At 32.2% G+C, this 25953-nt stretch overlaps 2 protein-coding genes across 3 annotated transcripts; one reads left to right on the top strand and one right to left on the bottom strand.

Moving 5' to 3' along the window:
* Window positions 1–420: 420 nt before the first annotated feature.
* Window positions 421–19756, bottom strand: LOC126819035 (IQ domain-containing protein H). Of its 2 annotated transcripts, XM_050546846.2 has the most exons (24): window positions 19510–19756; window positions 18704–18817; window positions 17946–18112; window positions 17587–17677; window positions 17011–17130; window positions 16407–16484; window positions 15872–16043; window positions 15090–15310; window positions 14419–14436; window positions 13000–13133; window positions 12705–12782; window positions 12133–12241; window positions 11509–11736; window positions 10658–10808; window positions 9614–9789; window positions 8758–9030; window positions 7515–7703; window positions 6552–6672; window positions 5984–6255; window positions 4717–4896; window positions 3626–3751; window positions 3251–3312; window positions 2547–2655; window positions 421–2156 (listed from the first exon to the last, which is right to left on the bottom strand). In XM_050546846.2, exons 1-24 carry the CDS (start codon window positions 19567–19569, stop codon window positions 2079–2081), a joined length of 3327 nt encoding a protein of 1108 aa, XP_050402803.1. In that variant the 5' UTR covers window positions 19570–19756; the 3' UTR covers window positions 421–2078. The 2 variants fall into 2 exon arrangements, with proteins under 2 accessions (XP_050402803.1, XP_050402804.1); XM_050546847.2 differs by lacking the exon at window positions 14419–14436 and having other exon boundaries at window positions 19510–19751.
* LOC126819037 (alpha- and gamma-adaptin-binding protein p34) lies at window positions 19728–25862 on the top strand. Its single transcript, XM_050546850.1, has 9 exons — window positions 19728–19852; window positions 20775–20965; window positions 21376–21475; window positions 22089–22178; window positions 22471–22551; window positions 22871–23140; window positions 23646–23753; window positions 24249–24298; window positions 24473–25862. The coding sequence occupies exons 1-9, from the start codon at window positions 19789–19791 to the stop codon at window positions 24551–24553; spliced, it is 1035 nt and encodes a 344-aa protein (XP_050402807.1). The 5' UTR covers window positions 19728–19788; the 3' UTR covers window positions 24554–25862.
* The last annotated feature ends 91 nt before the right edge of the window (window positions 25863–25953 follow it).

The raw sequence follows: 25953 nt of genomic DNA on the forward strand, positions 1-25953 counted from the left end.
GTCATTGAGTCAACTGGTGTGGTTTTGATTCCCCGGTTGTAAGTGACAAGCAGTAGGGTCGCCTGTCCAACCTCGTGGGTTTTCTCCGGGTCCTCCGGTTTCCTCCCACTGCTAAAAACCCCTATGACCTAGTTTGTGTCGAAAGGACGTTAAACCTCATTTCTCTCTCTCTTTCGTTCGTTGGCTCTGCTAATTCAAGTATGATCGACATGAAACTTGGCAAACTTGTTTCTTGGACAAATTGAGAGTAACAATATTGTAAACAAAAACTTTCATACACCAAGAGCCTGGTTTTGTTGAATCCAGTAACCTACCTATAGTATAGATGGCTGGTTCCTCTAATGTAACAAGACTATAATTGAGATTGGATGAATAATAATTTTAATATCAATACCATATCAATATTAAATTTATAGAATAAATAATGCTGATAAACATAGAATAGATTATATAAATACATCACAGCAAACTTGTAACATTGTATTTAAAATAGAAATATAAAACAATCATGTAAATAATACTGTATGCATTTCATTACAAACATCATAATGGACGGTAAATAAACTTTAAAATACAATTTAAATAAAACTTATTAACAGGAATGATGGGTGTTTTTATATGATTGGACGGGAAATAAACTATATAGAAAAATATATTTAGAATAAAAAGATCTAAAAAACTCAAAAATCTTAATTGGTATGTTGCTTTTTTAAAACCAATTTTTTTTTATATATAATTTGCATTTTAACAGACATTACGAAAGGATGGAAATAAACTATGTAATACAACTTAGAATAAAATTTTATACGAAACTTGAAACTAAGGAATGTTGCTTTTTAACATAAAATTGATATAATTTGCAAATAGTTCATAAGGATATATAGGCTTAATTAGCAATAGTAACAATTATAATGCTGAATGAAATCAATACAAATATAATTAAAATATGAATAAATATATTATTAAAATATAAAATTATCACATGTATATAATGATAGATTTATGAAGGAAAGGGACTATATAAACTATTTACATAAATGTACATGATAATATTGTTTTTATTTACATTGATATAATGCTAATCTTAGTAAAGAGGAAGAATCACTAGTAACTATCTCCATTACGAATATCTAAAAGTGAGTTGCTTCTTCTTTTGAGTTATAAATTTAACCTATAATGTGCCTACTATTTTATTAACAACTTTTTGCCCCAGGTTATTGACACTTGTACATAGTACAATGACAAATTATTAAGCTTTAACAGAATCTCTTAACAGCTTGTCAAAATTGGTGAAATTTCTGTTTGTAGTGCTATCTGGTGTCTTTTTGTCACAGACAATTGTTTACTATGTGTAGCTGAGATTCTTTTTAAAATACACTGTCTGATTTCCTTTTTAACAGTAGATGTATTAACAACACTATGGCTTTTTAGAAATATTACAATATGTGATTATCATATCAGTTTGTGACACTCATTTAAGTATGGTTTAAAGGTGGAGAGCGAAACATTAAGTAAATATTGATACTACAAGAGGGATCAGTCCGAGTGATGTATCAATATGTTACGCAATATCTTACTCAAGGCCTTTAAACAACTTAAAATACAGCTACAGTATCCCGCATGTGCATTTCTATGAAATCATCACCTATATTTCCAATAATGTCCGATTACCATGTTGCCTGTAACATTACTTGAAATAATGATACACCAACATCAAAGGTGATGTATTTTAATAGAACATTAATACACTATTAAATTTCCTATACCACACTGCATATACACCATTTAAATCTTATTGAGTTATATTTTCCTTGTGTTAATTGCAAGTTACTAACTTAATACCTCCCTGGCTTGCATGTTTACACGGAAAATATGTTTTCACTTAACAAATATTGTTAGATGTCAGTAGATGAGCAATTCTACAAAATTAAAAAAGATGTCTGTACTTTTTTTACAACATAATAATATACAGAAAGGCACAAAATAGTTTGTAATAATCACAACCAACAAAGTTTCCACACTTTATGTACACACATATTAGAAAATTATACACAATATGATAAAATAACTTTAAACATTCAAGTCTCTTTAGTTAGTTGATCTTCAGCATTCTGTATTGTGGTACCTAATATACCTTCAATATCTTCTATTGCACCCTACAATACAACAAATTACATTAATATTAAGAACATAATTAAGATTCTTACACCCACATAGGGTAATTACTTTGGGTTCGCTCCCAGTGTTGGACAAGAAAGTCCTTAAAATTTTTCGGCATGGTTTTGCTGTGTCAGTGGTGTATGATGGGGTGACATGACAAGGAACAGTGTCTAGTCATTCAGATGGGACGAAAAACCAAGATTCTGTGTACTCATTGCACGTAAAAGAACCCTTGACAGTTGAAATTTTAAATGAGAGTAGACTGTAGTCATAAAAGGGTTAATACTTAAATGATAAATTGTATCTCCATATTTATTAAAATATTTTTTTAGGATTACTATATTTCCTACAGGTAAATAAATTTGTAAATTGTAAAATATATTCACCTTAAAGTTTGTATCACCCTGCATGTTTGGCGCCGATATTTCTTGATGTATAACAGAAAGATTACGAGCAAACATAGCTAGAGCTCCTTGTAGATTATCTCCTATTGTTCTGAAAATAAAAACCCAACAAAAAGGCACTTTAACATAAATTTAATGTAACCTATACACAGAGAGAGAGAGAGAGAGAGAGAGAGAGAGAGAGAGAGAAATGGGGTTTAACGTCCACTGACACAAACTAGGTCATTTCGAGACTCCACTGACACAAACTAGGTCATTTCGGGACTAACATATTTAATTTTATTTCAATAATTTTCTTGCACGTAGGGGTCTTTAGCAGTGGGGGGAAACCAGAGAACCCGGAGAAAACCCACGAGGTTGGACAGGTGACCCTACTCCTTGTCATGTACAACCGGGGAATCGAAACCACGCCAGTTGACTCAATGGCAGACCTTATGATACAGCACGCATGTGCTAACCATTCGGCCATCCAACAGATAATGTTTTGTCATCTGGCAACTAAAACATGATTGATTAATTCTAAAGGGGAGAATTATTCATTTTCTTTCAATATCAAAGGTCAAAATTATTACACTGCAAATATATTTCTCACCAGATGCTGGATTAGATAACAATCCCAAATTCTAAACAACTTAAATCTAAGATCAAATTATAAATATTTATCACAAAAACTCCATTGTACTTACATCATTCCTAATCTTTCTCTACTAAAACTATCTATAAGTGTAAAAGCTGTTCCTTGTTTCTCCTACAACAAAAATTTAAAATATTGAGTATTACAAAATCATATTATCTCATTCAAAAATTTAAACATATTCTCAAAATGAAACAAACTGGACTGAGCTTAACACAACCAGAATGCAGGGTACTGCCAATAGTATACACAGAAGCTCTGCTTTTGGTTTCGTAAAAACAACAAAACTCATTTTCCTGCACCACTGATAAGGGGAAACCAGACTGGTAAATTCTGAAGAACTTTTGCGGCTCTGTATTTCTGGACACATGGAGCTTTTTACAAACTATGAAAATATTTTTGGATAGAAATTAAACTGAATAATTACCTTGATATCGAACCCAATACCATGAGCTCTACACATTTGAAAGAAGACACTATAATGTACAACAGCTAGATTAGTATGTAGAAGACGTGTACTCATTACAGCATATCTACATGTATTCGGTGGTTCCTACAATCAAAAATATTCTAAACTATATTTAACATTTATTACAAAATCACATGACATTGAAACAAAGTCTTCTTATGTCGGATAAACTCTTTCAATAAAATAAAACTAATTTAAAATTCATTTTTTCAGCAGAAAATATTAAAAAGGATTTTTTCTATTAAGTCTTAGTTAGGTTTGTAAAGATTAATATTGGTATTAACAATCTTTGTATGCACTATTAACCTATAGTTTATGACATTATATTTTTAAAAAGAGAAGTAAAGGCCATAGATATGACCTATTATACATCTTTTTAAATTACATATGAATATATTCAGTCGCCCTATTATTGGTCAGATTAATTTCATGAACTCTATATTTTCTTTTATATAATATTTTATTCTGAGAAAAGTATTGAGGAATAGGCTAGGCCTATATTACCTCTCAAAAATAGATACAAAAATAGTTGTATAACCAATTTATGAAAAGATGGTTATGCATACTAGTATAAAAACATATTTCTTGTTTTTACAGTAAATATATACCTGTTGTGGTTCTGGACTTGGGCTAGGTAGCGATACAGTTTTCTATAGGTAGTCGAAATAGAGAAAGAAAGATTTAAGAAACAGAAAAGAATGAAAAGAGAGACAGAGAAGGGGTTTAACATCCATTCAACACAAACTAGGTAATTTTGGGACTAACATGGCTAATTTTATTTCAATAATTTCCTTGCGCATAGGTATCTTTAGCAGAGGGAGGAAACCGGAGGACAAGGGAAAACCCATGAAGCAATCCTTCTCTTTGCTATGTAGAAGTTTGAGATCCAAACCACCCCACTTGCCTCAATGTAGACCTTTAGATCCAAAGTACACATGTTAGACCACCCAACAACCTTAGAAAGAAATGTAAATCATTTTTAGTATTTTAACGGGTAGATTTGAGACAACTAGAATATTAATAATCATCATTTTGTCAATATAACTTACTTCAGAACCAGTTTTGCGTTTTGGTTTAACTTTTTTCTCGTCTGGTATTGGTGGTTTAATATTAAAGATATGATTCTCTGTATCTAGTTTACCACCAGTTGTATATCTCAATAACTGGAAGATTGACAGGGTATCACTGTAACTTAGACTGATATCTAATGCCCATAACTTCTGTTCTACCTGTAAAATCAAATGAAATTAACATCATTTACTCTTATTTCAAATTCCAACTGTCAAGGGTTCTATTATGTGCATGCCAACGTGTACATGGGATGTCATTTTTCCAAATGACTAGACACTGTTCTTTGCACCATGCCACAAAATCAAGAGGAACATTTTTGGCCAACATCAAGGAGCGAACCCTTTACCTCCAGGTTAACAAGCCAGCACCTTACTCACTGACCTACTGCAGCTTTCACCTGTAATATGATAAATATTTTCTTCATGAATCTTCACCCAAAAATTATCAATCAATTAACTAAGACTTTATTGTAAACAAATTCAAAAGGACTATTTGACAAATATAATTATTAAAAGGATATCTCGTGATATAACATGTTAGGTATTTATATGTTATTATTTTAGTATTCAAATGCTGAGGAGGCGAAGAAGATTTATTTTTTCATTTGTCAATAATGCTTGGATATCAAGACAATAATGAAACAGTCAGAATAATCATATGTTACAAAAAGACAAATTAATTCATATCAGTTATCACAAATTCTAGATCCTATACTTCATGGGCCAAAATTCACAAATTTCAGCTGAAAAAGCAGGATAATTCTTGCAAAACATAAACTCTACCCAGCAACGCTAAATTTCATTAGTCCTGACACATTTTATGGGAACTCAAATGTTTGGACTAATGAAAACTTGTTAAAACTTTTCTTGGTTAGTTTGACACTAATGAGATAAATGGGATAAGATACACCGTCCAGGGATATCTAGTTCTTCCCATCTCTGCTCTAGCTGAAAGTATGATCAAAATAGAGGGGTTGGATAGCCGATTGGTTAGCACGTGCGTGCTGTATCATAAGGTTTGTCATTGAATCAACTGGCGTGGTTTCGATTCCCCCGGTTGTACGTGACAAGGAGTAGGGTCGCCTGTCCAACCTCCTGGGTTTTCACCCTACACACAAGCGAATTATTGAAATAAAATTGAACCATGTGTTAGTCCCGAAATGACCAAGTTTGTGCATAGTGGACGTTAAACCCCATTTCTCTCTCTCTCATGATTAAAATACTTATCTAAAATTCTATTACTTACCTTATCATTAATGAACGTAACAAAATCCACCGTCATATATCCAACAATACCTCTAGATCTACATGCCTCAGCTATATTAAAACAAGCACTGTTTATAATAGATGGTTCTATAGAGGATTGTGGTATTGACATTCCCCAACATGATAGTGGTGATTCCGCGTGTATCTGATCTCCTACAGTCAATATTCTAACATTACCAGATGGTTCTATTAACAGATCAGCAGATAAAGTTGTTATACTCTCTGATGGTGGACACGCCTCTATAACACCACCTATAAAATATAAATAACATGTTATAATTATTGGGGAAATATTTCTCTTGCACACAGGGATCTTTTAGCATTGAGAGGAAATGAGAAAAACCATGAGGTTGGACAGGTGACCCTACTCCTTATCATGTACAAGTGTGAGATTGGAGCCACCCCACTTGACTCAATGACAGATAGACCTTACGATCTAAAGCACATGCATTAGTCCACTCAACTTCCAAGTTATAACCAGAGATTATTACAATGGAGAGATGCAATGTACTAATAACAATAAAATAATTCTAATTAGTTATATTTACCCTGACTTAGAAAAGCTTCTAGATATTTAGACCATGTTGGATAGATCTTTTTGTTAGCAGGTTGAGCATAAGTGATCAAAATTTCTGGTATTTCAGCTAAAATTTTAATATAGGCTGCTTCCTGTAAAATAGAAGAAAAATATAATAGTTTCTTTTTATTAAGTTAAGCTCACAACATTTCAATGACTTAGGTCCAATCCTATGTAGATGTTAAGATAAATTTCTTTTAAAACCAAACTCGGCAAAAGTTTTAACTTTTGATCAATGCTCATTCACTGTTCAAGAACCTCTTTTATGGAATAAATTGCCAATTATTTTAAGATATTGTAATACTGTCTACAGTTTTAAGTAGGATTTGAAAATACATTTATTTTTAAGAGCTTTCTCTCCTTGGAATCTTTTTATTTCTGTTATTATGCATATTTTTATTTTAATTATATTCTTTTAATTGTAACATTGTAAAGCACTCTGAACACGTATTTGAAAGGGGGGGCTAAATAAATTTTGCATTAAAGATAAATTATGCAAGATTAGATAAAGAACTGGCAGTTCTCACTAAAATAGTTTAAAAAAACTAGATAATGTAAAGGGAATATGCTGAAAATTTCAGTCAAATTGCTTTACTCTAAGCCGAGAAAACCTTATTTTAAAATCACTGTAGCCTTGATTGTAATTGTTACCACTGTCATGATATTAACAAAGTCTCGTTTATCCATTTTTGCGTTTAATCATCAATGGCCGTTGAACAGCAGATCAGATTCAAATCCAATGAAAATCAAACCCATAAGATGGCATCGGGAGTTGATTATGGTCTAATTAATAATTTAGATAACATTTCAGACGTAAAGAAAGACCTGCAATAGGCAGATTTAGCTCTTGCATAATGTATGTTTAATAAAATAATAATCAATAGTATTTAATGTGTACTAGTAAACTGTAATAGGTAGTTAAAACAATTTTTACCTGTGCCCATTTTTTAGACCATTTTTCACCATATCTTTTAGATTCTTTCAAAGCCCATTTATAACATTCTAGAAATTGTGTGACATCACATGTAGCTATACCTCGACCATCAAACTCATCATCAAGTTTAAATAACCAACGTTTAACATTTAAATTCTCTGTTACCAGTTGAGCTAAACATTCATGAAGCTGCAATAATAAGGATTATAACATAAAGCTTATATTGTCAACTAATCATAACAATAAGAAATGTTAGGTAACCACAGTTACTTGAAAACCACCAATTGTCAATTGCATTTTTTCAGACAATATCTACTTTCTCATGCTTTTATCCACACTAAAATCATTAACAAGCCAACAGTAAGACTGATTTCATCCGCATCAATTCCCAAATCTTTTCACTAATCACTCTGCTTAACCTAATCAGAAAATTCCCCATTTTTGGAGTGAGAGAAATGGGGTTTAACATCCACTCGACACAAACTAGGTCATTTTGGGAATAACATACGGTTCAATTTTATTTCATTAATTCGCTTGTGCGTAGGGGTCTTTAGCAGTGGGAGGAAACCGGAGAACACAGAGAAAACCCATCGAGGTTGGACAGGTGATCTTACTCCTTGTAACGTACATGCAGGGAATCAAAACCACACCACTTGACTCAATGACAGACCTTATGATGCAACGTGCACATGCTAATCATTCGGTCAGCCAACCCCCTCTTCCTATTGTCGGACTTTGTTAAAAGGTATTGATGTAATGAACTAATTTCATTCCCTCTCACTCAGTTAGAATCAGATATTGTTCCAAAGCACCGACAAATCAAGTTGCTTATTTCTGCTTATTTAGCTAAGCAGAAATTGCTCATAATGTACATATAACTCAGTCAAGACATTCACTTAATGAATATCTACACCAAGTTTCAATATCTACACCTCATCAAATTAAGAACAGAGTTATTGTTTCCCTAAAAGTATGATGATAGAAGAAACTGTGCATGTCTGAATCTGAAATCCTGCTTGCAATGACAGATGGACTGGGCCCTTATTCACTAAAACTTAAACTAAGATAAAATCGAAATTTTAAGAAATACTGCAATTCGATTGGCTGACCAGTAAAATCAATTTGCATATATCCAATGAAGTTGCAGTATTTCTTAAAATTTCGATTTTATCTTAGTTTAAGTTTTCGTGAATAAGGGCCCTGATATCTAACTTAAATATTGTTAAGAATGGATTAAGTTTACCTGAGCCAGACTATAAATATCATATTCTCCATGAGGCATGTCAACATTAGCACTAGCAAATATTCTCTTACATCCTGATTTAGTAGAATAAAGGTGAGCTATATCAGGTTCTGGTGCTAATATAGGTATATTTAAAGCATCAGCTACAGATAAATCATCTTTATGTGGTACACCTGTAACTATTAAGGCTTCTCGTCCTACTATTAATCTCTTTATTCTCTGTAAGGCTATTGGACTGTATTTTAATATGGTAGATAAACACATTCTGTGTGTCTGAAACATAAATAAATAAACTGTATCAAACACACAATTTACTTTTCTCAACGTCAAATGTATTGTTTCTTTTTTTATTTTTAAATTCTTTCTATTTTATTGTTGATGGATATTAGACGTATTTTATATGCCAAGAACCTGCATGCCATATATCATGATATAAAGAGTTAAACCATGCCAATTATGGAGGTTAAAACAAGCAAATTTCTTTGAAAACATCACAGACAAATGATGAAATTATATATCAATGAATTTAGATCATGTTGCTTTACAAATGCTTAATATGTAAAATAAATAAACTGGGTGAAAGAATTGATTTGCAAAAAAAAAGAGGTTTGAATGGCAATTATCCCAGTTTTAAAAAAGTTCTTCAAATATTAAGACACTTTTATTAAGCAGTATCCTAACCATTGATGTTGGGTTATTAATTCCATTCCAATCAAAAATTAGAACCGACACAAGAGAGACAAGCTGAAAAAAACTACATGCAGTTGACATAAACTTACCACAATCAAAGCATGTGTAACTAACAAATAAAAGTACTACCTTATTTAAGCAACTCATTATTAAAGTTAAAACTTACAGGAAAGCTTTTGATGGCTTCAGGTATAATAATTTTATATCTATCACTAACATCTTCTTGATCTTCTACCTTACCGCTACCTATAGCAGCCTTTAAACCCAATAGTTTAGAATAATACTGGTATGATTCATCACTTAATGGTACTGGTGAGACAAATATCACATCTACATTAGGATCTGTAACAATAATTAATATATGTAAATTCACTTCACAACCGCTGATCGCCATGAGGGATTTTGAAGTCTTTGCAAACTACAATATTGTGAAACTTGAATCTCTAAAAACAATGGTTCATTTTGGTTCAGTATTTACAAAGATCAATCTGGTTAAAACACAGATCCTATTTCGTTTCGTTTTTATAGTTCAAAATGTCGTTTTACTTGTCTTTACTACACTTGGATCTGGAAGAATTGTTATTTAACTTGTGTTCTGAATGGTGTCAGGGATAAGCCAATGAAACGGTCTGTCACAGCGAGCTTTAGGCGTGTTTTGCACGGAACTGGGTAATCCACTAGTAACATCAATGCTGATTGGTTAATCAAATATCTGACATGATAGGGTCATAAGTCGGTCTTTTGACCCCTGACATGACCTATTGCTATAACTTGTCAGATCTTCATGTAGTGTAGACCATCGAAAGTATAAAAAAACGAAACGAAATATAGATCTGTATTTTAATCAGATTGTACATAGATATGACATATTGAAAATTTTGTAACATTCGGCATCCTCTGACAACGATATAAACAAGCCAGTTGATGGGGCGGGAGATCATTTACTTTTGATAATTTTATTTGTTTCCATTATTTAACTTGTATCAACTTGAGTACAATTTAGGACAGATTAAACCATGATAAAAAAGATATAAACTCAAAACAAAATATATCATATTTTTTAGTAGTATTGTTTACACACATCTGTTGAATGTAGTATTGTAATTTATCTGAATAATTCTATCACAATCATATAAGCAGTGTTTACAAATTACTAACAGAATCAACCCAGAACATTAAGTTTGAACTTACTTTAATCATTTCTACTTACCATGTATATCACATAATCTTCCCATCTGAGTATTTTGTCGAATACCGAAATCATGAATACTATCTCTAATATTCTGAGATAGACCTAATGACGGTATGTGTATTATAACTCTTCTATTGTAACTAATTCTATCCCAATTAACAGCCAATTTCTACAAGAATTACAAAATAAAATCCATATAAATAAACTACAGAGTAAAATCATTACCCAATATTAGATAAATGCAAGACATCTAATGACTAAACATTTAAAATTTAAATGGGGTTTAATGTCCCACTGTTCAGTACCAATATCAAGGCTTCCTTTACCTTGCACACCAACAGTACACAGGTGACTGAATGTATAATACCTGACTTTGACACCAAAGAAAAAGAGAGAGAGAGAGAGAGAGAGAGAGAGAGATGGGGTTTAACGTCCACTCACACAAACTAGGTCATTTCGGGACTAACACATGCTTCAATTTTATTTCAATAATTCACTTGCACGTAGGGGTTTTTAGCAGTGGGAAGAAACCAGGAAATCGAAACCCCACCAGTTGACTCAATGAAACAGCGCGCACGTGCTACCATTCAGCCATCCAACACCCTCCCCACCACCACCAAACATAGTGTAACCTTTTAGATCTCCTGAGAGTTCAGTTCAGTTCAACATTTTTTTCTGTAGATATTTTATCCAAAAATATATTAATGTTTACTGGAATAACAGAACAGGAATATGTCAATATGTCATATTCACAAGGATACCAATTTAAGGGTATAAATCGCGAAGATTATCTGTTGTAACGAACACCCGTAATAACAATCTATTTCTCAAACAATGATCCACATTATCAAGATATTTTTAACTCATACCTTGGCTCTTTCTTTAAATCTTTCTAATTCATCAAGACGTGTTTGACGTAGTTGTTTCCTGACTTTAGCCATTTTAATATGCATAATCCACGATATAGCAATAACCCCAGCAGCCCATTTTAATCTACGATATTCTAGATATTGTTTTCTATCTACGTAACGTCGCCATGATGCTTGTATACATGTAGCAGCAACCACTGGTCCATTCTGGCCAAGGAATTTCCTACCCTGAAAAAAAAAAACAACCCATAATACATTGAACATTTGTATCATAATGAATAGTTATGTCATATTGAATAGTCAAGTCATAATGAATAGATGTTGTTGGGGTTGTTTTTGTTTTGTTTTGTTTTTTGGGAGGGGGGAAGGAAGGGGTAATCTGTAAATAAACATAAGCATTTATCAAGAAGCAGCTTAGGTGTCAGTTGATTTCTCTATTTGCTCCAAAGATTTCTCTATTTGCTCCAATCTAAATAGGCAACTACAGTAATACAAGTTGCTTTGTCTATAGTGTCAGCAGGGAAATCTATTTGATGTATATTAATAAATTATTATGTGATAAAGAGTAATATGTATCGAATGATATCAATGCATCAAGGTTTATGTAAGTGCTAGAATATTTACTGGTTTAGCTATGATTGATTCTATATCTTCTCTGTTGACTATCACTGTTAATAAATCTTCAATAAATGGTGGTCTTTCAAGTTCAAACTCTACAGATAGATCAGCCAACCTGAAAAATAACAGTTATTCTTCATTTTAAAATATTTATAATTCAAGGGTTTGGTTACATGTAAATTTAACAACTTTGGAAGTATAAGCACTGTTAGGAAAGAAAAGTAGAGAAATAGTGTCAACACAATAATTCAATCAATTTGCAACTAAAAGGTTATTTTTTTCTATGACCATGTGTACAATGCTAGGTAAGAGAATTTTGCCCTGACAGCAGCGTTTCAGACTACTCTTAATTGATCACAGATGGACCTCAGTTTTTCATCCCATCTATATGAGTTGGCAACACTTTACTTGTCAGCCATGCAGGTCAGCCATGCAGGCACTACCCTTGACAAGCGACAACCAGAGATTCTTCTTGCCATGTGACAGAATTTAAACTTGAACATTCCGGTCAAGAATTCAGTGCTCTAACAGCCCTGCTAGGTAATATACATGTACAGAGTATTTCATAATCTAATTACCTATCTCCATTTATAAAAGCTATAGGAACAGAATAAGCTGACAACATCTTCTCTAATTGTCTAATAGTTGTCACAATACTGAAATAAAATTTAAAATTTTAATATATATTAACACGACAAAAATACATTCTCTAAAAAACCCAAAATATCCAGAAAATTTCTTTTCAATTTTCATCCATAAAATATTAATACTTGATCCATTCATTCAATAAATTTATTTTTTATTTTTAACTATAAAATATTATAAATAATACATCATTCATTATATGTTTATGTTAATAAACCAAAGCCTGACCTTCCCCATGATAAACAGTAATGCTGTTTAAAAGCCAGAAATTCTGGTTGATTATCTCGCACTCTACCATGTTGTATAGCAAATCTGTGACTCATTAACTTCAGTTCTCCACTAGCTGGTGTTGTTGGTGGAGGCTAAAATACAAATTTTATAAATGACTAAACAATTATATATACACAGAAACTTTTCAAAATTTATTTTACTGATTCTATGTAGCTAATTATAATTTACGTAAAGAAAACTCAAAATAATCAAAAAATAAAATTTATAATACAACAAAAATCCCCAAAAAACTAAAACTACGCACAAATTTCAAGGATGCATTCTAATAATCTGATCAAAATTAAATTACAATTTTTTCTGATTTTTGTACAACATTGTATTAAATCTAACCAACAGATGTGCTATTTATTGTGAGATTATGAATACTTATAAAGATTTTATCATGTAGCCTGTAAGCCAAATCCCTACATAGGCTACATAGCAAGTATTTTATTCAATTTACTGCCTAAGTTTAAAGTTTTTTACATTAAAGAATAATAAAGATTTCATCAGGTTGGCCCTGATCGATTTGTATACATGTATTCTGATATTTTATTCTGCCAGCATCAAAGGAATTAAGTCAGATTTCAATCTAGTACAGACATATTACAGACATCAGAAATAAAACTAATTAAAATCAACATCTTGCTAGTTTTGATCAGATTCACATTCTATACATTAAAAAAAAACAACTTTTAATTGCACACATTGGAGTTAATTACTTATGATATGTAGAATAAAGTGTATATATATTATCGCCAATAAATTACAAATCAATCTATATATTTGGTAAAAGCTGAAGACTAAGGGGAGGTAACTCATTTTGTTTGGTAAAATTTAACAGTAACACAGCTAAGACAATTGTATAGATTTTGTAAATATATGTGTGATTGTGAAAGCTTATTAATGTTCAGGGGACAAATACACACATAATTAATTTGTTTTGTTAAAGTGTGCAAAGAGTATACATAGTCTAAGAGTAAAATGTTAGGAGACAGAAACAAGAAATATCATTTGAAGTTATAAAGTATCAAAATTCAATCAAATTATTAAAAAAAACAGCACGCCTTTCACCACATCTACCTGATAAGCATCCACAACCTAAATATAATAATTTAAAGCTTATAAAAACACAGGCTTCCATGGATGTAGATTGTAACATTAATATTCTTTGTTTTATACTTCTTAATGTAGAAAACATTTAATAATAAAGATAGATTTATTCTTAGCAAAGACAGATTGATAGATCTTACATGCATAATAATAGATCTTATATTTTTAATGAAAGGATTGTATGCTAACTATCATGCATGTATATAATGTAAGAAATGTGTACATATATATAGATGGCTTCAGAAATAAAAAAAATTGTAACACCTGTAATGGTGGCAGACGCTGAAATATTTGATTAGTTATAATAATACCTCCCAGATGAAATACACATAAACATGTAAATAAAACTATTTTACATAATTAAATATGAAATCTGCATCCTGGGATTCCAACTCTGTATAAAGAACATTCCACTATTAAAGGACAATATTGGTGTCAGTCATTATCACATTTGTGATAGAACTAATTAAATACGTTCCAAATATAATTTTAAAACAGAGATTATTGCTACGATAAATGCTTAATGAAGGTTTCAACAAACAGAAGTGACGAACGCGAAAGGAAAACATGAGTTATCCCTCTATATAACTGACTGAAGTGAAGAGTGATAACAGATACAAGGGTGAATTTCTGCTCACTAACAATTCCTTCGAAGACGAAAAGTTGTTGTGCCAGACTGTGAGAGGATATCTATCAATTCATAAAAAGAATTGACTGTCACTAGATAAGAGAACACAAAAAAAAATAATAGAAAAAGTCTGTGCATTACCATGTTTTTATTAAGTATAGAATGAATAAAAACAAGGCAAAGTACGGACTATTTCTATTTTTCTCGTGTTCTCTTATCTAGTGACATTCAATTACTTTTTTGAACAATAAAACTAATAATTTGACTAATAAACAAAATAATGATTATACATTTAAAAAAAACATACCATTGGTTGGAGTGGCATCTCATATGTTTTCATGGAGACTGGTGTTTTTGCATAATTAGTAGAAGTAGCTGATGTTATCCTTGAGTGATTATAATATTTTCGTAATTCTGACGAGTCTGCTCTTGATTGACCAGCACCAGGTACTTTTACTATTGCATCAGAATTTTCTAGTTCTTTCGCAATAACGTCTAATCTAACTCCAGCATATAAACCAGTCATATCTGAAATGGTTTAAGTTATAAGTTATACTAAAGTAAATTTTGAAGCTTCGTACTTGTATGTCATTAACTTTTTTTAGAATTTACATTTAAGTGAGGGGTGCAATAGTCGAGCAGTAGTGCACTGCTGGCTTCTTGCTTGGAAGATGTGGATCCCAGCTGGGCCTCTGTAGAATCTTTGAAATTTTTCAAGTCTGGTTCTCACTTGTCAAGGATGAAGTCTGCAGGGCTGACAAGGAAAGTGTGCCTAGAAATTTGGATTGGACAGAGAAAAAAGGCCACCCTGTGTTCGGTATACATTTACCGGTAAGTGCACATATAAGAACCCTTGGCAGTTTGAATTCAAAGAATAGCAGCTGCAAAAGTGTTGCAAAATGAACAAAAATCCCCAGAGACTGTAGACGACCCTACTAGATGATCAGATCAATTATAGACCTAATAGATCTACAGTGCATGCATTAGACCACTTGGCCAACCTACACCAACTCCTCTCAGACCCATCTCTCATTCCCCTGCATCCTATATTGAAGTAACTATATTTGAACCAGTAAATAAAATACTTACCTGAAACAGCAGGTGTTTTATTTTTCTTTTGTGGATCATGTAATGGTGCCGATTTTTGGCGTACAGGTGAAGGATCAAGAGTTAGTTGAGCAGCAGGTGGAATCAAACCTCTTTCCATTAAACTCATAATTCCTTTCTGTGTATCTTCTTCTGATATAGGTGGTGGTGCCAACTGAAATAAACAAGCTTACTCATTATAATATTTAGTTTTAAGAAAATCATTTGAAAAGGGGTTTGGGGGAGGGGAGGTAGAAAATAGATCTGGAATTTTTTTTTATCTCACCCTTACAAGTAGAAACTGGTTTTAACTGAGCTATTTGCGACATTTGAGACATGAGTGCATATAAAACTAGTTTTGACTGTATGCAACAACTGGTCTCCAGTAAGTTTTTACTCTATCTCTGTAGCAGTTTCAGCTATTTCTGATCATAGGTGACATGAGTTACCAGTTTTACTACTAGTTTCCTATACTTTTGTTGTGTTGTAGGAAGAAAAAAGCACAACTATACAAACAGTGAATAAATATAAAATTTACCTGAGCATCAACTCTATTAGCTTTAGGTAAAACTGTTAGTGGTTCAACTGTTGATCCTAATACTGGTTTGTTTGGGGCCTGTGGGGAAAAAACACAAGTGTAACTATGTCATTGCCAATATCTTTAAAAGGTAATAATTGTACAGGTAAGCGCACTGGACTAGACTATAAGTAGTCTGTATGTTAAATTGGATCAGTACCTTCATTGCCATAGAAAATCAGGGTTAATACCACAGTAATTAATTCATTTGAAACAAAATATTCGGAATTAGGTCAAGAGAGATCGTTGTCAACAGTACTATTAACAGGCTTCAAATAAAAATAAATCTCGACAATTAGTTTTTCCCATACAATATTCGAAAATAATATTTATAACAACTCAATATTTTCCATATCTAATTCATGTACAACTTCAAGTTTACGTCAATAATATTCGTCAGTTATTGGTCTCAAATGAGAGCGAACGTCTGTGATAAGAACAGTCCATGACATCTAAGCATAATTCATATTCTTGATACAGAGGTATTGTAAAATTACATTGATAGCTTAATTACTTTAACAGTCACATCTTAATCAAATATAATTCATTTACCATCACAACTTACTTTTGATTCTTTCTTAGTATGTATAAGAGGAAGTTGAACACCAAAATTATCCTGCATGACATTTCTATTTTGTTGATTATGAGGATTAAACATGGCTCTTAGATTACGCTGTTGTTTCATCTGAAATAAAATGGAAAATGATGTTATTTTAATGTCTTTTATCTGAGTTCAGCTAGTCACTGTTTGACATTAATTTTTGAAACCCCAGTCTTTTGACAAATAACACAATGTGATGTCATTACCTTGCAACTGTCACCTGTTTGCCACAGAATTTTTGTTTGTTTCAGTAATGTTTGTTACCTTGCACTATCATGCATAGACTAAATTCAAGGATTCAACACTCCACAGGAGTGGTCAAGGACCTAGGATGTTTTCTTCCTAAATTATCCTAAGATTTCAAAATTATTCCAATTTCAAAATGACTGAGCAATTACTACTAGTAGTACTATGCTTTCATACTCTATGGCATTAATCTCCAAGATCATGAAATTTGATAGCTATGACTGACCATATTAATTAAAGTGGCAATACACTGGACAAATAGAAAAGCAGAAAAACAAAGGGTTTACACTGTACCTGTTGACCTGGTGTTAGACCTTGTAACTGTACTGGTTGTTTAGTCGGTAACATAGCTGATGACATCATTGGTTTCCTCACCATTGTATCTCTTTGAAACATTTGGAAATAAACATTATTAATTCCACAAATCATATTGCTTTCGATGCCAGATTGCGGTGTTTACTTTAGTTAATCGGTATATCTATTATCCAGTACACATTTTCTCCAGTCCTTTTTATCTTGTGCAGTTCACCAATCCGTTCCTATAAATCTCCAAGAGGTGTTTTGTTTTCAATATTTAACAGTTTTAAATACAAATTTGTGTCCACTTAGATATTTTTCTTATTGCATCTAAAATATTAAACAGAGTTACTTACCTTGACAAATAACCTGATCTATTGATGTGATCTGTTCTGTTATTAGTTTTTAAATCCCATGTTGATTCTATTCCTGTATATGGTTCCATACCTTGACCATATTCTCCATTTAATGAAAATGTCTGAATACGATTGTCTAAATGATGAACCACTTCTTCTGTTCTCCTCTATTAAATAATATATCACGATAAACAATTAATTTGTAATCAATCAGAAAATAAAGTCTTTCTTTTCTTTCAGTTGAAAAGGTCAAATTATCTAAAATTACAAGTAAAGTGTTCAAACACATTCGAGCCAAATATTCAAAGTTATATGTGTTACAAATAGAACTTTCTGTAGCAAGAACGCACCATAAATTGCTTAAGAATAAGACAGTTTGCAAGGCAACAAAACGTATGCTAAAAGCAGATAAAGCAAAGTACAAGTTGAAGAAATTCAGTAGGATTCATGGTTGCACATATGTAAACATAAACTTTAAAGAGATCGGATGATACAGTCTGTATTGTGGACTGTGAGCTAGTGCAACAGCAATATAAATATACAAATTACAATATTTACAACCAAATTTCATCATTCAATAACTGCAATTAAGTTGATTAACTCAGATTTACTGTGCAAGCTGTTATTGATGCCAACGAGGAAAGTGGAATCATGAGAGTGTGAGGAGGGGAAGGTGCCCTTTAACAGAAGGCCGTACTAAATAAAAAATCATTTTATTATGATATTCACTTGTTATTTGTAAATATAATATATTAAACCTGTAATCCTTTTTCAGTATTGGCCAGTGCTGCCTCCACATCAGATACACTAATACTCTGTCCATCTCCTTGTGCCAACAAACGTTCTCTAAGTTGACGTAAATCATCTTGTACCTAAATACAATAAACAAAGATGTAGTAATTTGGAGAGTAAGCTAATTGTGCAAATTTTCCTTTTTGAGGCAGTATTTAAAATTTATGCAAGCATTATGTACCGATTTCTTTTTTCTATATCAGTTATGTGAAGATTTTGATTGGTAGACTCAATATCCACCTTTATGTACAATAAAAACTTGTGATGTGGAGAATTCTATGAAATCTTCCAAAAAGCTTTGTTGATTATCCAGAGGCAGACACTGGATTGATTCTCTTATCGAGATTAAACATACCGTACTATAGTATTACGCTGTTCACACTTTGATGATAATGCAATATTCAGAATATGAAAATGCATGTCTACATCTTTATGCAAGAATTTCATATAGGCTAACGATAGAAGCTGATAAGTGATATGTACCTTCACTCAACTTTAAATCAGTTCAAAGAATTTATGAAAAGCTTAGAGATAAAATTATAATTAGCCTATCAATATTAATTATAATACTAATCTTGAGATTAGTTTTTTTTTCTTTCGGAGGGTGGGGTGGGGGTGAGGTGGAAGGCAAATCATGAAAGATATATAAGTATTTAGAAGTGAAGAGGGTGTTCAATCTGCTTTGATCTAGACTTAGTCTATTTTATTAGATACTGCAAAGTCTGCATTCTCACATTCTGTTTTGTTTTTGCATTGCAATTTGCATACTCACTTTCACCAAAATATGACCAACATCCTCAGGTCTCGTTTCTATTTCTGTCATTACAGGCATTTTCAAGCCTCTGTCAAGCAGATGATTGAAAATGTAATATTGCCGATGGTAAGTCTGTTGAGATTAAGTCAATTATTATTGATCCATTTTAGTTCCTTCAAAGGAAACCACCACCCCAAAAAGTTGAAATCAAAGAAGAGTGTCCCCTTTCCTGACGTATCACGGCAACTAATGAAAACAATCAAAATTTGATGACGTAGAACGCAGTAAACAACAAAGATGGCTGCGCCCTGTGCGCTGTTTGCATCTTGTTCAGAGTATAACCCAAGCAATTTCATAAAAAGTACGTGGTGTATCCCTCTATTTTTACGACATTGTGTTTCATGCATCACATCCGTTAATTGGCTGGTTTGAATCGTGTCAAAAAGTCCTTGAAACAACACATTTTTGTCAAATTATGACGGGTTCAGGCTAATTGACAAATATAGTCAAGATCAACCAGACTGCTGGAAGTGGGCTTTAAAAATGAAAATTAAATAACAATTTTTATTTTAATTGCCCGACACGTTTTGTGTTGAATCCTATGGCGTTCAGCTTCTCCACATTTTTAAAATTACAGTTTGTTTTCATTTGAGTAATTATAACTGTTAGCTACCCAAAAACACACCTCAGCTTGTACTACTTGTACTTGTAGCCTGCCCAGAGCCTATGTAGAGTTGGCCTTACTAATATATATATGTTCAGAATGAATTGATCATTTGGCTCGGTGTAGTACAAATATCTCTTAAGAGTAGTAAAAAAAAACCTTTGATGGCCGACATGTGAAGACCATCGAATACACCCTTGCATACTGCGGTCATAAAATTAATATTGTTTTAGACAGTAGGTGTGCTATGCCCCATATACTACAGAATATAGTTTTCTATAAGGTCAAACAGATTTCATAAAGTTTATTTCAAATGAAATATACCAACAGATCCAATAAAATTTATAGTTTCATTACCCTTTAATACAGTGAGTGGAGTGTTTTAATTCTGAAATATCTGAATACTTGAATCATAAAGAGCACACCTACAGTACAGTGTAATTATAAATAGAATTATCTTCCCCTCCAAAGCAGGACCTAACATTTTGAGATGTCAGATATTTGCAATAGTATAATTATGAATAAAAACCCTTTGAATTTAATGGACATCATAATAAAAATTTAGACGTTTTTGAAGTAATTGCAGAAAGTTAGACATGCTGTTGAATATATTTTTCAGAAATATTAAATGTTAATGAATTGCCAGCCTCATCAACGGTAGCAGATAATGTGGATGCGTTTCCATGGAAGATAGACACTAAATATTATACAGCAACTATTAATTTATGTACAACAGATACTAGAACTATTGGTGATGAAACATTTGCTGAATCTGTTCAAGCGTTTATCGTTCACTTCAATAATAAAGAGGTATTAGATTATCACTTCGTAGGATTCAAATGTTTGGACAGTTCCGTATTGGTCATTGTCAATTCAAGCAATAATACACTTTTCATCTTAGTTCTCAGGGGCAAATTGGCCTTTGAATAAGCTCAGTAGTTGGTAGAATGGAACCACATACAACGGTTTTCATATCAAAGATTATATAGTTTGTGCTCTGATGCAGGCACAAAAATGATACAGGGTTTAACATCTTACATTTCTGCATCAATTGGGCTAAAGAAGACAGGCTTATGAGGTACATTTTGTTCAGAAAGCAGCACTACGGCCTATTTTAATTCCAATAATAACTGTCTTGGAATATTTAACATGCTGCCAATGGTGTATATTTTTGGGGGGTTGAATATTGTTATAATTGAAGTAATTGTTTATTATTGTAGAAATCTGGATTAAAGATTGTTGATTCATGGCTACCGTATTTAGATCAATTAGAAGCTCAGATAAAAATGTTAGTTTGTGATACAGCTACTGATACACATGGTTAGTATAAATAGAATGCAGATGAAAATAAACCTGTTGCTGCTATCTTTGAGTAGATACAGTTTCTGTAGATACATGTCAGACATAGTATGCTATTTATGCAATGGTTAGAAACATTGCAAGGTGGATGGATGTAAAACTGTTGATGTTTACATGGGAGTCACAGGTTCGGTTCGATCATGGCGATTTCCAGCATGATTTCCCCTTATCAGTTGTGCAGGATAGGAGGGCCTGGCAGAGAAGCAAACTTGAGGTCAAATGTACATGTTGATGTACACGTAAAAGAACCTACGACAGTTTGAATTTGGAATAAGCGTATGCCGTAGTACCACTGTCCAGGCAAAATGTCCCTCAAAGATTACTGCATGGCATATTCCCTCACCAATTTGATTTATTAATAGAATAGTACAAGTGAATGTCAAGATTAATGGGACATTAAACCCCATTTGGTTTATTAATAGAATACTACAAGTGAATGTCATGATTAATAGATATATCATTGTGTATTCCCAATGCTACAGGGACAGTATAATTTTATGATTAACAAACAAACTTTTTTATGCTGTTTGTGTATATTTACAAGGAATGTATTTAATTTAATGTTTTATTAAAGCTGTGTGTAGGATAGCTACACAGAAATGGTGTATAGAACATGAGTTTGAAATGGTGGAACTTGAACCAGAAGAAACTAGTGACAGTGAAGGTAATAAATAATATACACCCTGTATATACCATCTCCCATTTTCTTTAATTTTTTCCAATTTCAACTCCATTTAACCAACAAATTTTTAGTTGCATGTTCTCTGGGATCATTGTACTTTCTAATAAGACCATTGCCACCACAAAAATACAATACAATGTATAGTAATGAAATAATAACGTGGTGATATCAAAGGCATTGGTCTTAACTTAACACTCACTAAAATTGTGCATCCAATGAAGGCCAGTGTAAAGACTATTTCAAATTTTAGGTTGTTATTATTTCTATGTTTTAGATGATTTTGCTGAAACAACTGGTATTAAAAGAATTATTCAAGCACTTCATGCTCACACATGGCCTAATCTATGTATGAAAGGTAAACAAATTATTCATATATTTGTGCAATATATGCATCTCAAATGAAATTGTTTTATTCAGATTTAAAGATGCATTATGTAAGAGCTAAATTTACCTATTGAAGGTCTTTATTTTAGCTTCAACAGTTACATAAACTATTATTTAGACATTTATCCACATGACAAGCCTATAATCAACTCTCGACCATCGTATGGCAGAGATTTAAACAGATTAAAACACGGTTCGCCATTTAACGTTGCGGTTAACAAACCTAGTGAATGTTATCCATAAAGCTGTCTGTTATTATCTTTCTCAATTGATATATATTTTATTAACAGAGAATCCTGATGTACAAAGTCCTTATATAAAACAGTTGATGCGTGAAGAAGCAGCATCAAAATTATCATCTAGTAGTGAAGACAAATCTGATTCAAACATTCCTGATAGTAATGCTGTTACAGATAGTAATACAGACACTCTAAACAACGTTAGTGATAGTGCTAGTAGTAATTTCAATAATGACACAGATCAAGTAACAGAATCAGGAAAAGAAAATGCTAAAAGTGACAAGAAAAAGACAGTCAGAAAATCAAAAGAAGAAACAATAGGTTTGTCTGTTAAATCAGCACTATGCTAGATCTAAACTTACCTATTGGCAGGATGTTTTTCTTGTTTCAAATGTTATATAAATTTCATTTAGACATCAATTCCTGTGACGAGTTCATAATCAGTTTTCTAGTCCATCGGATGGCTTAGATATTGAGTGGATTAGAAAATGCCTGCCATATCTGCGTTAAGCACTAAAACTGTCGAACTCGTTTATTATCATGGCAATTATACATGACAATCTAGTTTCCATCTGCCAATTATGACTATTCCTTCCCGTCAAAACTTTAATATCAGTTCAAAACAGACTGATTGCCATGTGATACAGTGCTCTACTCTGTCAGTAACAAAATTGATTTCTTATTATTGCAGCTTGTCCAAAATCATGATTATATAAATCAACCGTAGCAAAATATTTTTAATCACGTACATAAAATCTGTGGACATTGCTATTGTTCTTTTAAACATTCAAATATAATATGACTAATTGTGTAAGATGTTTTACAGATTCAATGTTACCAAGTGAAGAACAAGCTATTCTAGCTGCTATTGGTCAAGACCACCCAGAACAAGAATCATTTGAACAACTATTTGAGAAATTGAAAGTCATGAAAGGTAACCGAGAAAATTTTTCTTAGAGCTACAACAGCCCAGTTGCAAAAAGTAGTACCATAGTAGTCTGGTATACTTGTTGCAACACCCATAGGGCTCTGCCATTGAGATTTTTTCGATTTCTCTAAAGTTCTACATGGATGTACAAAATGATTATAGAACACTCATTTCTTTTAGTAGAATACAGTAATATCACATTGTCAATATACCATATTATTTCAATAATTCGTGGTAGGGGTCTTTAGCAGTGGGAGGAAACCGGAGGACCCGGAGAAAACCCTTGAGGTTGGACAGGCGACCCTACTCCTTGTCACGTATAACCGGGGAATCAAAACCCCGCCAGTTGACCCAATGACAGACTGTGTGATACAGCGCGCACATGCTAACCATTCGGCCATCCAACACCCCTTACACCAAATAAGAAACTGATATCAAATCATTCATGCAAAAATTAAGTATGATAGCATACATCATATATAAATTAATATTTACTTACAGATAAAGCTGATTCTATGCCAATGGGAGACAGAAAAGTTTATGCTGAAAAGGCAAGTTAATTCACAATTATTAAAATTAAACAATTTCAATAATGTAATGTAGATAATTCTCCATGGTCTGATTGGTGCTTCATTCCAATTATTTATTTTTTTCATAAATTTGAATAAATATGAACTATTAATGAAGATACCTGAGTAGAGTCAACATTAATTTTATTTTTTCAGATTGCCATATCATTCTGGAATGCTATAGGTGGAGATGATGATGAAATAGCTGGACTTACCGACAGTGATGATGACATTTAGTCATATTAAATACTCATTAACATCTCCCATCATCGGACTTCATTTGCATTTGCATTCTTGTATAAAGACTAATATAAAGGTGTAAATAGTGTGGTCTAAGGGGAGATAATCTAGTATTATATGCAGATCTAATATGAACACGGAGAAATCACTAATACAGGGTCTAATCTTCGCTTACTTTTTCTTGTGGACAGTTTTTTTATGTGACCGAACTTGGCCGTTCATGACCATAACTTGACAAAGCTCATTTAAAACCACAGCATTAATGACTCTACTAATATATATGGATTCTGAAACCTAAATCCAAACTAGAGCCCCATTTAACAATAGTGACTGATGTTGTTGACCATTCAGGGTATATTTTTGAACACTTTAATACTTTTTATTGGGAAGTTCATATGGCTAACAATTTCTACATATAGTTTTCATAAATATAACTAGTTTGATACATATGGAGAAGTAATAAGTTATTGTCCTGTGCATACCATTCCCAGCCCCTTAAAGATCCCCTGGCTGTTGGAAATCAAAATAAGAGTAAATGTAACGCCAATGTCAAATTTCCTCATAGCACTCTGCCCCGTTGGTGCAAAAAAGTAAGACATTAACCCCCATTTCATTTCAGTATTTTAGAAACTAAAATGTAGTAGGTTAAATAATATACTCTATATAAAACACATTTTGTAAATAGATATTTAGACATAATTCATCATCTGAACTTGTCTTATATACATGTATGCTTGGCTAAATTATTTAATGCTATATCAAGGCACTTAGTAATAATAATACATTTTAGTAGAATGATATTTATTTTATATAATTCTGTTTATTACAATAATTTTAAGCATAGATTTATTCTATATATACATTTATTGCCAGTCCCCTTGTTTTATGAAAAAAACATCTTTTTCTTTTAATGTTTTATTTGTCTTCCTCAGCCCATATTATGTGCCACAGGAAACTGTTGTTACTGTGTTTTTACTGGATCATTTAGTAATACAACAGTAGATCCATGGTTACTGATAAAACATGTAGCTAATGTAGTATATGTAGTGACCAGGGAAAGTTGACTTTAATTAAAAGGCACAATATTCCAAACTAGTGGCTAAGAAGGCAAATATCGACTATTAGTCATACACATTCAGAAATAGTCATTATCAAAATCGAAATGAAAACTATTAACATTAACAGCCTAGTAATTATACATGTAAATGAGATGTATACTTAGAAGCTGTACAAATGCTCAAATCATCAAAATGTTTTTCGTGTGATTGTTTCATCTCATTAAATTAAAATAAAAAATTTGAAGTTATATTATTTTCTTGATTGATCAATATTAAAAATCTTCCCTTAGAGTTGATCAAGATTTCAGTATTTTGGCAGTATGCTGGCCAGATGTAAAT

The sequence above is a fragment of the Patella vulgata genome, chromosome 4 (genome assembly GCF_932274485.2).
Source record: "Patella vulgata chromosome 4, xgPatVulg1.2, whole genome shotgun sequence".
Taxonomy (NCBI): domain Eukaryota; kingdom Metazoa; phylum Mollusca; class Gastropoda; family Patellidae; genus Patella; species Patella vulgata.